At 34.8% G+C, this 13530-nt stretch overlaps 1 protein-coding gene across 3 annotated transcripts in view; it reads left to right on the forward strand.

The window, feature by feature from the left end:
• Positions 1-12547, forward strand: part of LOC108550255 (RUN and FYVE domain-containing protein 2) — a 38245-nt gene extending 25698 nt beyond the window's left edge. For all 3 annotated transcript variants that reach the window (XM_017903961.1, XM_017903960.1, XM_017903958.1), the window contains one exon: positions 11566-12547. In XM_017903961.1, the coding sequence (XP_017759450.1) occupies positions 11566-11706 (141 nt within the window). In that variant the 3' untranslated portion in view covers positions 11707-12547. The remainder of the gene's footprint in view (positions 1-11565) is intronic.
• Positions 12548-13530: the final 983 nt, after the last annotated feature.

Genomic DNA, 13530 nt, shown 5'->3' on the forward strand with positions numbered 1-13530 from the left:
TTGAAAGCCGTTGCTCAGAGGCATAGCTAACTACGAGGATAATAGCCATAACAGTGCAGTATAAACCTCCGCTTTGAATCTGTAATTCAGATAACGGGGCAAGAAATTACACCGGCGCCGCGATGATTATTAAGATTTAACATAAACTTCGTAACGAACGACTGCTTCCTGTTTCCCGATGCACGAATATCTCTGTTTCGCAGCGGGAACAGCTGCAGGCAATAAGACACGTCCAATTAGGTTAACGATCCTACGCGAGGAAAAAAATCCTTTCGTTCGTTCACGCGATCGCGCGGAAAATGACTCGGGATAGCTTTCGTGGGTGCGAAGTTGAAACGATGAAAACGGTGCTGGCTTGTTTTCACCGTTTACCAGTTCGTGTTGCAGCTTCCCCTCTTGCCCCTTCAATCCTTGCAACCAGGCGTTTAGGAATTACGAAGCTTAACTCCGTCAAGCAACGATCTCGTGTTTGATCTGGCTTCGGTATATGACTAACGTCTAATCGATCCCTTTAAATCTTAACATTTGAGAGGGGATTCCGAGTAGTCACTCAATGTGTGTACCTAACCAATGGCTAACTCGTGATCGAGATATTACAGACGTAGCACATGAAAAGGACATAATCAGTATTACTTCAATAGCGAAGTTCGAAGGCTGAAGCTTCGAGATATTAATATAGCCTAAGCTTAAGTTCCAGGTCTAAAGCCTGCTAAAAATCCACGAGATTCTGTTCGTTGCTTCTTCAAGTCTTTTTGGTTAGAGTAGCCACTCTCGCATCGTGGACTCTGCTGACGTTAAGTCTGTTAAATATTTGATGCGTCAGCTTAGTTCCATGGTGAGTTTTTAAAAATTGACGTAGCTGTGAATCACGATTTTCTTAAGAAAATCAGGATTTTCTCGAAGCTTCCCCAACATGGCTAAGCTTTGACCTATAAGCGAGCATTAAGTGAGCATTAAGTGATCGGTATAAACGATTACTGACTGAGTATGCTAGGTTAGGGATAGGTAAACACTTGATAACCTAATATCTAAGAGGATGAAGAATGGAAGAGGAGAAGAAAATTAAAAGCGAGTCGATTTTTCCTGATCGAATCGCATTGGCAGCTTTCAGCACAGTGTATATAGAATTAGGGTAACGTAGAGTTTCCAGAGGATTGTTGGAGATAGAGGAGAGGGTAACGGAATAGAGCAAGGTTTCAGAAAGGATGATATAGTGTTTGTGAGTAAGAATGATGTGGTGTTTGTCAGCTTGACGTGGCGCAGATTGGTTGGCGGAGGCATAAAATTTTTGTACACACGCTGAGTCACGTCTAGATGAAGAGGATGAACGGTATACCTAAGGACAATTTTAACATATTTAGTTCTTTAGTTCGCGTGAACTCGCGAGAAGAGTTTAAACACTCCAGTCTTGCATTATACCAGACCTAGTCTGCTAGTAATATTTCTAGAGCGTAAACACATCGTTGGTGACAGAGTTTGGAAAGAGCGTTTATCGAGTGTGGAATTGGAAGCGTTGTTACCGTGTTTTAAATATTGGGAACAAATACCCGTAGTGCTTATGATCAGGCGAGTCGACTTCCTATTGGAATTGTGGCGATCCTTCCACATTCGCCACCGCTGGGATTCATACCAGCGCAGTATTCTCATGAGTCCTCTCCTAATCATGCCGTTCGTGCAAATACGATTTCTAACCTGACCTACCAGTGTCTGAAGCACAAGCCTGCCAGCAAGCTTCTGCGATGATGCCACAATTCTCAAAATGCATCCATCCTTCCCTTTCCTTTTATTATCCGTTGGAGTAGTAAGATTTAGGAGGAAATCCTCTCAAATAGGTCCTTTATAAATCCAAGCAGGCAAAATGAATCGAAGTTTACCTAAATCTTTTTTATTCTTGAGCAGGTGGAATACTTATTAAGTAGATCTATATAACCTATTTATTACAAAGATTTTTATATACATATTACAGATCTTTCTATATATTTATAAGAATTTTTTATAGATTTATATAGATTTGTTATTAGATATTTATATACTTGTTTGTTATATAGATTTTTATATAGATTTTATAGGTCTTTTTATATTTTTTATAAGAATTTTTTATAGATTTACATAGATTTGTTACTAGATTTTTATATACCTATTTGTTATATAGATTTTTATATAGATTTTATACATCTTTTTATATTTCTTATACGAATATTTTATAGATTTATATACATTTATATAGATTTGTTATTAGATTTTTGATATACCTGTTTGTTACATAGATTTTTATATAAATTTTATAGATCTTTCTATATATTTTATAAGAATTTTTTAGAGATTTATATAGATTTTATACATCTTTTCATATTTCTTATAAGAATTTCTTGCAAATTTATATAGATTTGTTATTAAATTTTTTATATACCTGTTTGTTACATAGATTTTTATATAGATATTATAGACTTATAAGAAATATAAAAATTTTTTTACAGATTTATATAGATTTGTTATTAAATTTTTTGTATATTTGTTTGTTATATAGATTTTTATATAGATTTATATGGATTTATTATCAGATTCTTTATATACCTGCTCGCTATATAGATTTTTATATAGATTTTATAAGAATTTTTCATAGATTTGTATAAATTTATTATTAGATTTTTGATATACTTTTTTATTATATATCTCTACACATCTTCATCAATGGACGAAGAATCTTCGTTAGAAGGATACATTGCGACTCACGCTTCTGCATCTATATTATAATAAATTAGACTTTACGGTATTAAGTATAAGTAAATCACATTTGACTATATTGAAGCACATACGTATCTTCATCCACTCTTCGCTATAAAAATACATCCCGAACCATACTACTGTAAACGTTTCATAATAAATTTGACTATAGCGAATCATTAACACGTTGAGCCCAGCGTCCATATTCCTGTCCTTTCCAATGTTAAGACAAAAATTCAATTTTGCTATTCGGACGCAAGACAGCCAGAAATTTGACTGAAAAATCGTCACCTCGCGTTTTGTAATACATGCAAAACCAAACCAAATTTTTATTTACAGTGTTTCAAATAAGCGAGCATTAAGTGATCGGTATAAACGATTACTGACTGAGTATGCTAGGTTAGGGATAGGTAAACACTTGATAACCTAATATCTAAGAGGATGAAGAATGGAAGAGGAGAAGAAAATTAAAAGCGAGTCGATTTTTCCTGATCGAATCGCATTGGCAGCTTTCAGCACAGTGTATATAGAATTAGGGTAACGTAGAGTTTCCAGAGGATTGTTGGAGATAGAGGAGAGGGTAACGGAATAGAGCAAGGTTTCAGAAAGGATGATATAGTGTTTGTGAGTAAGAATGATGTGGTGTTTGTCAGCTTGACGTGGCGCAGATTGGTTGGCGGAGGCATAAAATTTTTGTACACACGCTGAGTCACGTCTAGATGAAGAGGATGAACGGTATACCTAAGGACAATTTTAACATATTTAGTTCTTTAGTTCGCGTGAACTCGCGAGAAGAGTTTAAACACTCCAGTCTTGCATTATACCAGACCTAGTCTGCTAGTAATATTTCTAGAGCGTAAACACATCGTTGGTGACAGAGTTTGGAAAGAGCGTTTATCGAGTGTGGAATTGGAAGCGTTGTTACCGTGTTTTAAATATTGGGAACAAATACCCGTAGTGCTTATGATCAGGCGAGTCGACTTCCTATTGGAATTGTGGCGATCCTTCCACATTCGCCACCGCTGGGATTCATACCAGCGCAGTATTCTCATGAGTCCTCTCCTAATCATGCCGTTCGTGCAAATACGATTTCTAACCTGACCTACCAGTGTCTGAAGCACAAGCCTGCCAGCAAGCTTCTGCGATGATGCCACAATTCTCAAAATGCATCCATCCTTCCCTTTCCTTTTATTATCCGTTGGAGTAGTAAGATTTAGGAGGAAATCCTCTCAAATAGGTCCTTTATAAATCCAAGCAGGCAAAATGAATCGAAGTTTACCTAAATCTTTTTTATTCTTGAGCAGGTGGAATACTTATTAAGTAGATCTATATAACCTATTTATTACAAAGATTTTTATATACATATTACAGATCTTTCTATATATTTATAAGAATTTTTTATAGATTTATATAGATTTGTTATTAGATATTTATATACTTGTTTGTTATATAGATTTTTATATAGATTTTATAGGTCTTTTTATATTTTTTATAAGAATTTTTTATAGATTTACATAGATTTGTTACTAGATTTTTATATACCTATTTGTTATATAGATTTTTATATAGATTTTATACATCTTTTTATATTTCTTATACGAATATTTTATAGATTTATATACATTTATATAGATTTGTTATTAGATTTTTGATATACCTGTTTGTTACATAGATTTTTATATAAATTTTATAGATCTTTCTATATATTTTATAAGAATTTTTTAGAGATTTATATAGATTTTATACATCTTTTCATATTTCTTATAAGAATTTCTTGCAAATTTATATAGATTTGTTATTAAATTTTTTATATACCTGTTTGTTACATAGATTTTTATATAGATATTATATAGATATTATAGACTTATAAGAAATATAAAAATTTTTTTACAGATTTATATAGATTTGTTATTAAATTTTTTGTATACCTGTTTGTTATATAGATTTTTATATAGATTTATATGGATTTATTATCAGATTCTTTATATACCTGCTCGCTATATAGATTTTTATATAGATTTTATAAGAATTTTTCATAGATTTGTATAAATTTATTATTAGATTTTTGATATACTTTTTTATTATATATCTCTACACATCTTCATCAATGGACGAAGAATCTTCGTTAGAAGGATACATTGCGACTCACGCTTCTGCATCTATATTATAATAAATTAGACTTTACGGTATTAAGTATAAGTAAATCACATTTGACTATATTGAAGCACATACGTATCTTCATCCACTCTTCGCTATAAAAATACATCCCGAACCATACTACTGTAAACGTTTCATAATAAATTTGACTATAGCGAATCATTAACACGTTGAGCCCAGCGTCCATATTCCTGTCCTTTCCAATGTTAAGACAAAAATTCAATTTTGCTATTCGGACGCAAGACAGCCAGAAATTTGACTGAAAAATCGTCACCTCGCGTTTTGTAATACATGCAAAACCAAACCAAATTTTTATTTACAGTGTTTCAATAAATATCATTAAAATTACTATATTTATTTTTTAACTTTGATACTGTCGGTCCCACGGACCAATGCTGTCCAAACGAAACGTCCACTGTCGGTCCTCAGGGACCGACGCCGGGCTCAACGTGTTAAGCATAAGTGAATCATATTTGGCTATGCTGAAACATTTTCGTGCTACATATCTGTTAAGGCGTTATAATGCAAAGAAATAGTAGCCAGTGGAAACGCTGGAAAACTGTAACGAACGCACAGTTAGACCTGGGTTAGACCTTAGTCTGTTTAGGGCCTCGTAGGTCAAAGACGTCTCCAAAGGGAGACAAAAGACAAAACGCAGGGAAAGGGATCGCCCCCACATCCCTATTGTAGAGATCATGGTGGTGGTAAATAATAGTACTTTATTTATTAATTAATAATAACGGATTGACAATGTGCGGTTACGATAAAGTCTACGAATATAGATAGATCAATTATTACAACTACAACTACAACTTAAGATTACAGCTTCATTCCACGACACAAATACAACTAAACGATTAACAACTTATACTTCTTTCTGTACAACTCCGTTCTAAAGACTCCTCAAAAACTCTACACAAGAACTGTCCCAACATAACTGTTTGCTAACCATTTTTACCTTCTTTATATATTCCCCAAAAGCCTCCCCCAACATGACCAAATATGGTCGTGCTAAGGGCCTGACGCATCGCCGGGGTTTTTCCGACCGACCTGACCCTCGAACCCTCGGTGACCTTTCAAACTAAAGTCACCTATGCACGAGGTGGAAATTCTGCGATACTACACTATGATATATTTATTTTAGTATTTAATATTTTTATTACAACAATATCATAAATTACATCCCCTAATTTTGTTAAACGGCGAGGGGGTTAAACAAATGGGAGTAATTCCGAAGATTCAGCCAATGAATCCTGCCAAACTGGATCATTCGCGGTATCTCTTACGTTCGATCGTCTGGCAAGTAGGTATCTATCACGGCGAAGATCAGATGAACTCGAGGCAGGTCCGTAGGTAGTAGAGTCGTGCTCGCCGATCCGCCCTTGGTTCCCCTCGTAAGTCATGTTGATGGGACGGTTCAATAATTAACTTCGTGTGGAAATCGGTTATCGGGATGATATTATTCGGCCTCTTACTTTCCCGGTAATAACCGGCAAACCAACGTTGAACGAACGAACGGACGCGAACGGTGGCGGCGGGGGCCCGCCATTTTACTTAAGGGGATTCAATTTAGATGTAAAATTTAGAGTGGTGGTCGCGCCAGATCCCGTCGCCAGGTCTCTCTTTTCCTTTTCAGACGACGAATTCCACATTATTATAATAGACCGTTGGTAATGGCTCGAAAATAAAGACCACCGGGGTAATGGAGAAACCGAATAGGGGGTGGGGTAACCGGCACATCGAAACCGGGCCAGAACCAACCGAACGTATAGACGTCCATAAACTACCCCCGTTCCTCCTCGCGGTACCCCCCTTATCCTCGGCGTTTGCAAATCTTCGAGTGTTTCTTATCCCCCCGACGAGTATTCGATGACGTTCATTTTCATGCTTCGCTTACAGCAGAAATTCCCCATCTAGGAATAACATTTGTCATTCTGTCGCTGATTCTCCCGTTCGTTTGTTTTTCCTCGGTTACTTGTTATTGCGGAATTTCGTATATCGAGCTGCGGGGGTGCGGGAGGGATTGTGAGCGATGCTGATAATTAGAGTTTATGTCACGAAGGGAATAATTATTGGGAGAGGTTGGCATGATGTATAAATTAGTGTATAAATGAGGTATAATTAGCGGTGTTTGATTTGTGGCATAAATTAGGGGACTAATGAAATTCTATGTCCTTTGATGATCACTCCATGTTTTACATGTATTTTCTAACAAAGTTTGCTCTCGTTTGTAGACTGGTTTTTATGTCTCATTATATCTCGTGTATTTTAAATGAAATTTTTAGATTATTTCTAAACAGAATTGAGATTAAATTGCTTAAATATATCGAAAAATGTGATCAATTAATTTGAGAAATTTGAAGTTACCAGTGGTAATTTCGATAATAATAATGATCAAAAATTATTCACTACTTGAATTTACAACTGGTAATATGATAAGCAATGGTTGAGATTATCTGGAATTGTAAAATATGCACTCCTCTCGCAACAATCTTAACGTGAAAGATGAAGTTTTTTAAATTTTGAAAGCAAAATCAAAGATTCCAATTAAAAAGACATTGATGGTTTATTCGTGCTTCAAACATACTAATTAAATAATTTTAGTAATCATTTTTAATAAGCATAATCATTATCCATAACTCAGTAAACGAATTTCAGTAATATTCAATTGAGAAATTTTTTGATACAGGATAGAGATTTTTCAAACTATTGCAGTGTTCAATATAGACCGAGGAAAATATTGGTTTGGGTAAGACCGGATTTCATACTCGTCGGATACTTGAGAATTTTAAACAAAATTTCCCCAAGGTAGGTTTTTAAAAGTACGATCTAATTAAAGTTCCCTTGTAATTAAACAATTAATAAATTTCAATGTCATTCTACGAATATAATATTAATTTATTATCATTCTAAATCAATCTTATAACTCACTTTTCAGGACCATTAAATAATATTACACGTAGTTTGATAATATGTAGCTACCAATTTCTAAAAAATATATTTTTTTATAGTACTAACAAATTTATTTCGAGTGCATTCAATATTACACGTGAATTAATATAATAAATTAATTTTGTTACTTTAATATATTAATATACTAAATTAAAATGCATATTACCAATTCAAAATTCTCTAAAATCATACTGAATTTAATTTATGTTGTTTATTAAATATATACCGTCATTAATTAAACCATCCTCAACGAATTTTTTCATTTTTCCAACGAAAAGAAGGATAAAAAGGAGTACGATATTTATTCTGTACATGGAAATTACTTGTAACTACGCAACACTTCACAGAAAATTCGCAGAAATTACAGATGTGTTCAAAGAAACACTCGATGTCTGCTGTTTACTATAGTACTTCATCCCAACATCTTTCAATTTAAAACCGCGCAGCAAATAACACGACAAGACTCTCTGCAATTTCCTTACCCAACCATCATACTTTATTCCCGTGCTGCACATATGAGGTAGCCAGGAAAGAAGAGAAGAAAATGATATTTTACAAGATTAAATGTACTTACCCCTGAAATTGACACAGGGACAATGGGCCAGCCTGGTTCGCGGGTGAAAAAAGCTCTGTTGTTCGTGTGCCAGTTTCAGGTGCAAGCTCGTGAAGTTTTTTCGACTTTCGCCAACGAAATCCTCCAACGGTGTTGCACGGCTCTTTGGACTTCATTTTATTGGAATTTTTTCTGACTATCTGCTTTGTTACCAGAAATATCGAGAACAAGGACCACGAATCTCGCGATTTATTGCTTTAATCGAAATCCTGATCACGGTCAACGGATAGCAAAGGATCTCGAATTCTTATTAACTTTCATCTTTATAAAGACATTATTAACTATTTATGAACGACAGAAGGAAAGAGTTTCGTGTCTGAAACAAAGCCGATTTCTAGGTTATATAGGAACTAACCTTACCTAACGTAATCTAACCTAAGCTAACCTAACCTAATTATTTTTGAACGACTGAGGAAAGAGATTCGTGTCTGAAACAAAGCCGATTTCTGGGTAATATAGGATCTAACCTAACCTAACCTAAGCTATTTTTGAACGACAGAAGGAAAAAGTTTCATGTCTGAAACGAAGCCGATTTCTAGGTAGTATAGGAACTAACCTAACATAAACTAACCTAACCTAACTATTTTGGAACGACAGAAGGAACGTTTTATGTTTGAAACGAAACTAATTTCTGGGTAATATAGGAACTAACCTAACCTAATCTAACCTAATCTAAGTTATTTTTGAACGACAGAAGGAAAAAGTTTCATGTTTGAAACGAAGCTAATTTCTAGATAATATAGGAATTAACCTAACCTTACCTAATTTAGCCTAACCTAACTATTTTTGAACGACAGAAGGAAAGAGTTTCATATCTGAAACAAGGCCGATTTCTAGGTAATATAGGAACTCGTTAGTTGAAATGTCAAATGTCAAAAATAACAATTTACAGGAACTGAATTTTGGAAGAACCATTGTCGGAGATCTTCATACCTATGCGAAAGAACGAACAGGTTCATTGCAACGAGAGATTGAGCAATAAACGGGATGCAAAGTGGAACTGTTGCATTGTACATGTATTAATTGGACCAAACGAATTGTTCATAATTTAAAACACTGTTGTCTGTTTCGTATTAAGCAATTAATGCACGGGTCTGATTTTCAACTACCTTTACGTGCCAGACGTTCTACTTTAGTAATTACGTACAATTACAGAATTACTATAGATTACTAGAATTTCCGGCACGCTGAATTTTCACCACTTTTATTTTTATACCTCTGCACTGCATGTGGAACCTCCGATCAACGAATATTCATACAGCCACCGACGTACGGGTACATTCATTTTAATTAATTAATACTTTCATGAGACTAATTTTCATTTCGACACTCACAGAATGCCGGGAAGTAAATAATATTAGAGAGAACCTTGTTCTTTTACATCGCGCTTAATTCGCAATTTTTGTCATTAACAGCGAGGTAATTATACGATATAATGACGTAGATTCGTCGTTGATCTATTTCGAAAGAACTTATCAGGCCCTAAGGAAGCATAGCTCGAGTGTGTTTCTCTTTCTTAAAAATTCAGACAAGCCGAATTTATGCAAAGTACTTTCTCATGAATTTTTACGTGTTTACAAGAACGTGAAGTAATTTATCTTAATACGTGGAAGCATGTAGAATTTCCACCTCGAGTTTCACTTGACTCGCAATTTTCTAAATCAGAGACTACGTCACTCGTTTCATTTTTCATCCGAGCTCTTCGATCCGCATCGATTGGAAATAAAAGATGGTCAGTGTGACGGCGATCGGTCCCATAATTCTTAATTTGCTAACCGAGGGAAACGTGTGATCTCGCAACAGGTCAAGCAGCAAATATCTCAGATTTACAATTATATTTATCTATTTAATTCTTACTGCATCGCGTTTGCAAGAATTAATACCGACTTAACTAAACTAAATTCGATTACTTTTCAAGCGACGACCCGAAATTGATACTGATTAAAGATCGATATAATTCAGAATTTAATTATCTTTGCTATATTTAATTCAAAATATTTGTCGAATGTTTCCATCAGTTAGTGATATTCTTAAGATCATCAATAATAACAAGAGACAAAAATTGATATAGATTGTTATTAACAGGCACCAATTACAGTGACAATTTATAACGAATGAAACATCAACTGGAGGTTAAAAATAATAAAAAGATCGGAGACAGATTTAAGAATAACATTTATTGAAGTCTCGAGCAAAGAGCAAGTCCGGATCCTAGACCTAGGTTGGAATTAAAAAAGAGATTGAGGCAGGTCGAAACGAGATCAAGGCATTTAATTTAAGGGATAAAACGCAATATTCTTAGATGTGATTAACCAGAGTGGATCCTAGTTTGGAACAGTGTTTCTCAAAGCTGGTGACCATGTAGATTTCAAGTAAAATCTAGGTTCCTTATTTACCCTACCCTCCCCTCTCCTTAATACCATAACGCGAAATTTCTGATTGATCACAATTTCTTGTGAATAAAATAGAGTTGGTCTATGAACTATCAAGAAAAATTCGTATTATCGATGAAATAAAATTTTGCAACAGGAGCAGGTTCACGAAGAAATCATTTATTCTGGAAAAGTGACTTCTCTATTCGTTAAAAAATCCTCTACATCTTGAAAAAGAAAATATTTAAACAATTATAAGATTTACGAAATTGGAATAACAACATTGTGATAAAATTTTATGTTACGATCTTTGAACTTCTATGAAATTTGAATGCTTAAAAAACTATACGAATATTCTAATTATTCATAGCTCTCGATAAATCTGGTAGTTTCTATATATATATATTACAAATTTAGACAGATAAAATATAATCCAAAAATATTGGAAAATCGATAGAAACCAGATTTCCAGTACGCAAACTAAATTAACCAGGATATATTCAAACCAGAGCGGATATATTATTGACCTCGACTACTGACTGAATTTCCATTAGTTAAATCCTAATTCGTATTATTTCAAACAAATTTCTTCTCTTCTTTCGACCAAATAAAATACATATTTAAATGTGAAATGAATATGACATAAATCTCAAACCCAAATACACTTCTTCCAACTGATTTTGCCACTCAAAATATCCCAAACTTCGTTCCCTCATTGTTACTTACCATTGATCGTCTTTGTTTCAGCATCACTGTCGGAACTGTGGCAAAATCTTTTGCAGTGCCTGCAGCGATAATACCACTGCCCTACCAAACTCAACGAAGCCTGTTCGTGTTTGCGACGAGTGTTACGTGTTCCTGATTGGCCGATACTCGTGTGCACGCTAACGATAACACGATGTCACTGCTCGTCCAACAGGCGACACGGACCTGTTCGTTCGGGCAACGAAGTCGAGAACGAATAGGAAAAGAATGGAAGAATGGATCTATCCCGCACATATACTCACATCTACACACACGGTGTCCTCGAAGGCCGCTTCCTCAGACATCGAGACCTTACACGAAGCCATTCATTTTCAATTCGACGCACGCGGTTGTCTCTAGAAAGCTGTCGACGCGATGCCGCCTCGCTTTGCGTCCAATTCCTTTCACCGTAATATCATCGCGTGACGTTTAGTTACAGATCTGCCCGCCGCGTGGCGCTCAACGCCGACCGCCATGTTGTACGCGTTCGAGAGCGTTCCAATATGGAACGAAGTCACAGAGTCTGCCTTTGAACCATGACGGGTGCGAAAAGTATTTGTATATAATTTTTCCTTTCTATAAGGTGTTTTAAAGTACATATATTATTAAGAGGACGAAATTAATTTTATTTCGAATTAGGTTAAGTACGAAACGTGGTTCGCGTCGGAGAAATATGGGAGGAGAGAGAAATATGGGATTGATCGGTGCAGCTGTGTGCAAATACTTCTCGCGCCCAGTTTACCGAAAGTAAACTACGTTTGAAAGCACAATTGATAAAACTGGATACCTTGGATCGTGGAATTTGCTCCTTATCACGTGAACAATCAAATCACACGAACACACGTGTAAGATACGTTGCTGAGTTTCTCTGTTTCTCGAAGTTTAGACGTTTGTTAGTTCCTTTACGCAGAGGATTTTTAATGAGAGAGACGCTTGTCGAATGTTAACAATGAGTATTTTATATTCAGATTATTATATCGCGAGTCCGCCCTCAGATTCGAGTTCTGAAAGTTTTTCGAAACGCATGCCTGTATAATGATATTTTTCAAATGTTCTGTAGCGTCGTGGAAAGATTTTATGCGAATAAAAGGCTGGTTTTGTATGTTCCACGTTGTCAATTCCTTCTATTCTCACAGTGCGCGCGCGCGCGCGCGCCGATCCGTGATACTGATTTTCTCTTTTATCAGTAGCACAGATCCATGACAGTGCAGACTTCAAAGAGGAATCCCAATCTCGAAAGAAGATTTCCCGGGATTAGTTCTTAAATTAGAAGCAGGCTGTAGAATATTATAATATATGGGATTATCTTTACATGGTTATTAGATCTTTTGAAAAATTCTTAAAATCATACGCTGAAGAATATTGCAAATTTAATTCATACTCTATACAATTTCCTTTCTCATTACTCGAATAATTAACTATACTAGATATGGATAGCATAGTGAGAAAATTAGCGAAATATAAATTTGATCCCTTATTATATTGAAAGGGGTGATAGATTCTTGCCAAATAATGAAAAAGATAGAATAGTTTCATTAATTTCTACCTGATTATTTCAAATTTTTCTTACGAAATGGCTAATTGTCGTTTAAAAGACTGACAATATATCTCTAACGATAATTAAAGAGATTAATTAATTAATTTTGCAGTCTTTTAACTCTGCTCAATTACCATAATTAATTTCTCGCATTCCTGAAAAATTAATATAATCATTCCTAATATTATTAACGCTATTAAAAATTCAGACTGTTAATATACTTTTAAAGTTAATATATATATATTGCACGCATATCTCAAACCTCGTGAAATACGCGATATTGTATCATAAATACACTTATCCATTAACCTTTCGCACCTTAATATTTCAGATCGCAAGTTCCTAATAGAGTTTACGAATAGTTGGAAATCACGTGAAAATAACACGAGGAAAGAAAAGAAGCAAAACTTTCTAATATACCTGACATCTGA

The sequence above is a fragment of the Eufriesea mexicana genome, unplaced genomic scaffold (assembly GCF_001483705.2).
Source record: "Eufriesea mexicana isolate 0111107269 unplaced genomic scaffold, ASM148370v2 scaffold2645, whole genome shotgun sequence".
Lineage (NCBI taxonomy): Eukaryota > Metazoa > Arthropoda > Insecta > Hymenoptera > Apidae > Eufriesea > Eufriesea mexicana.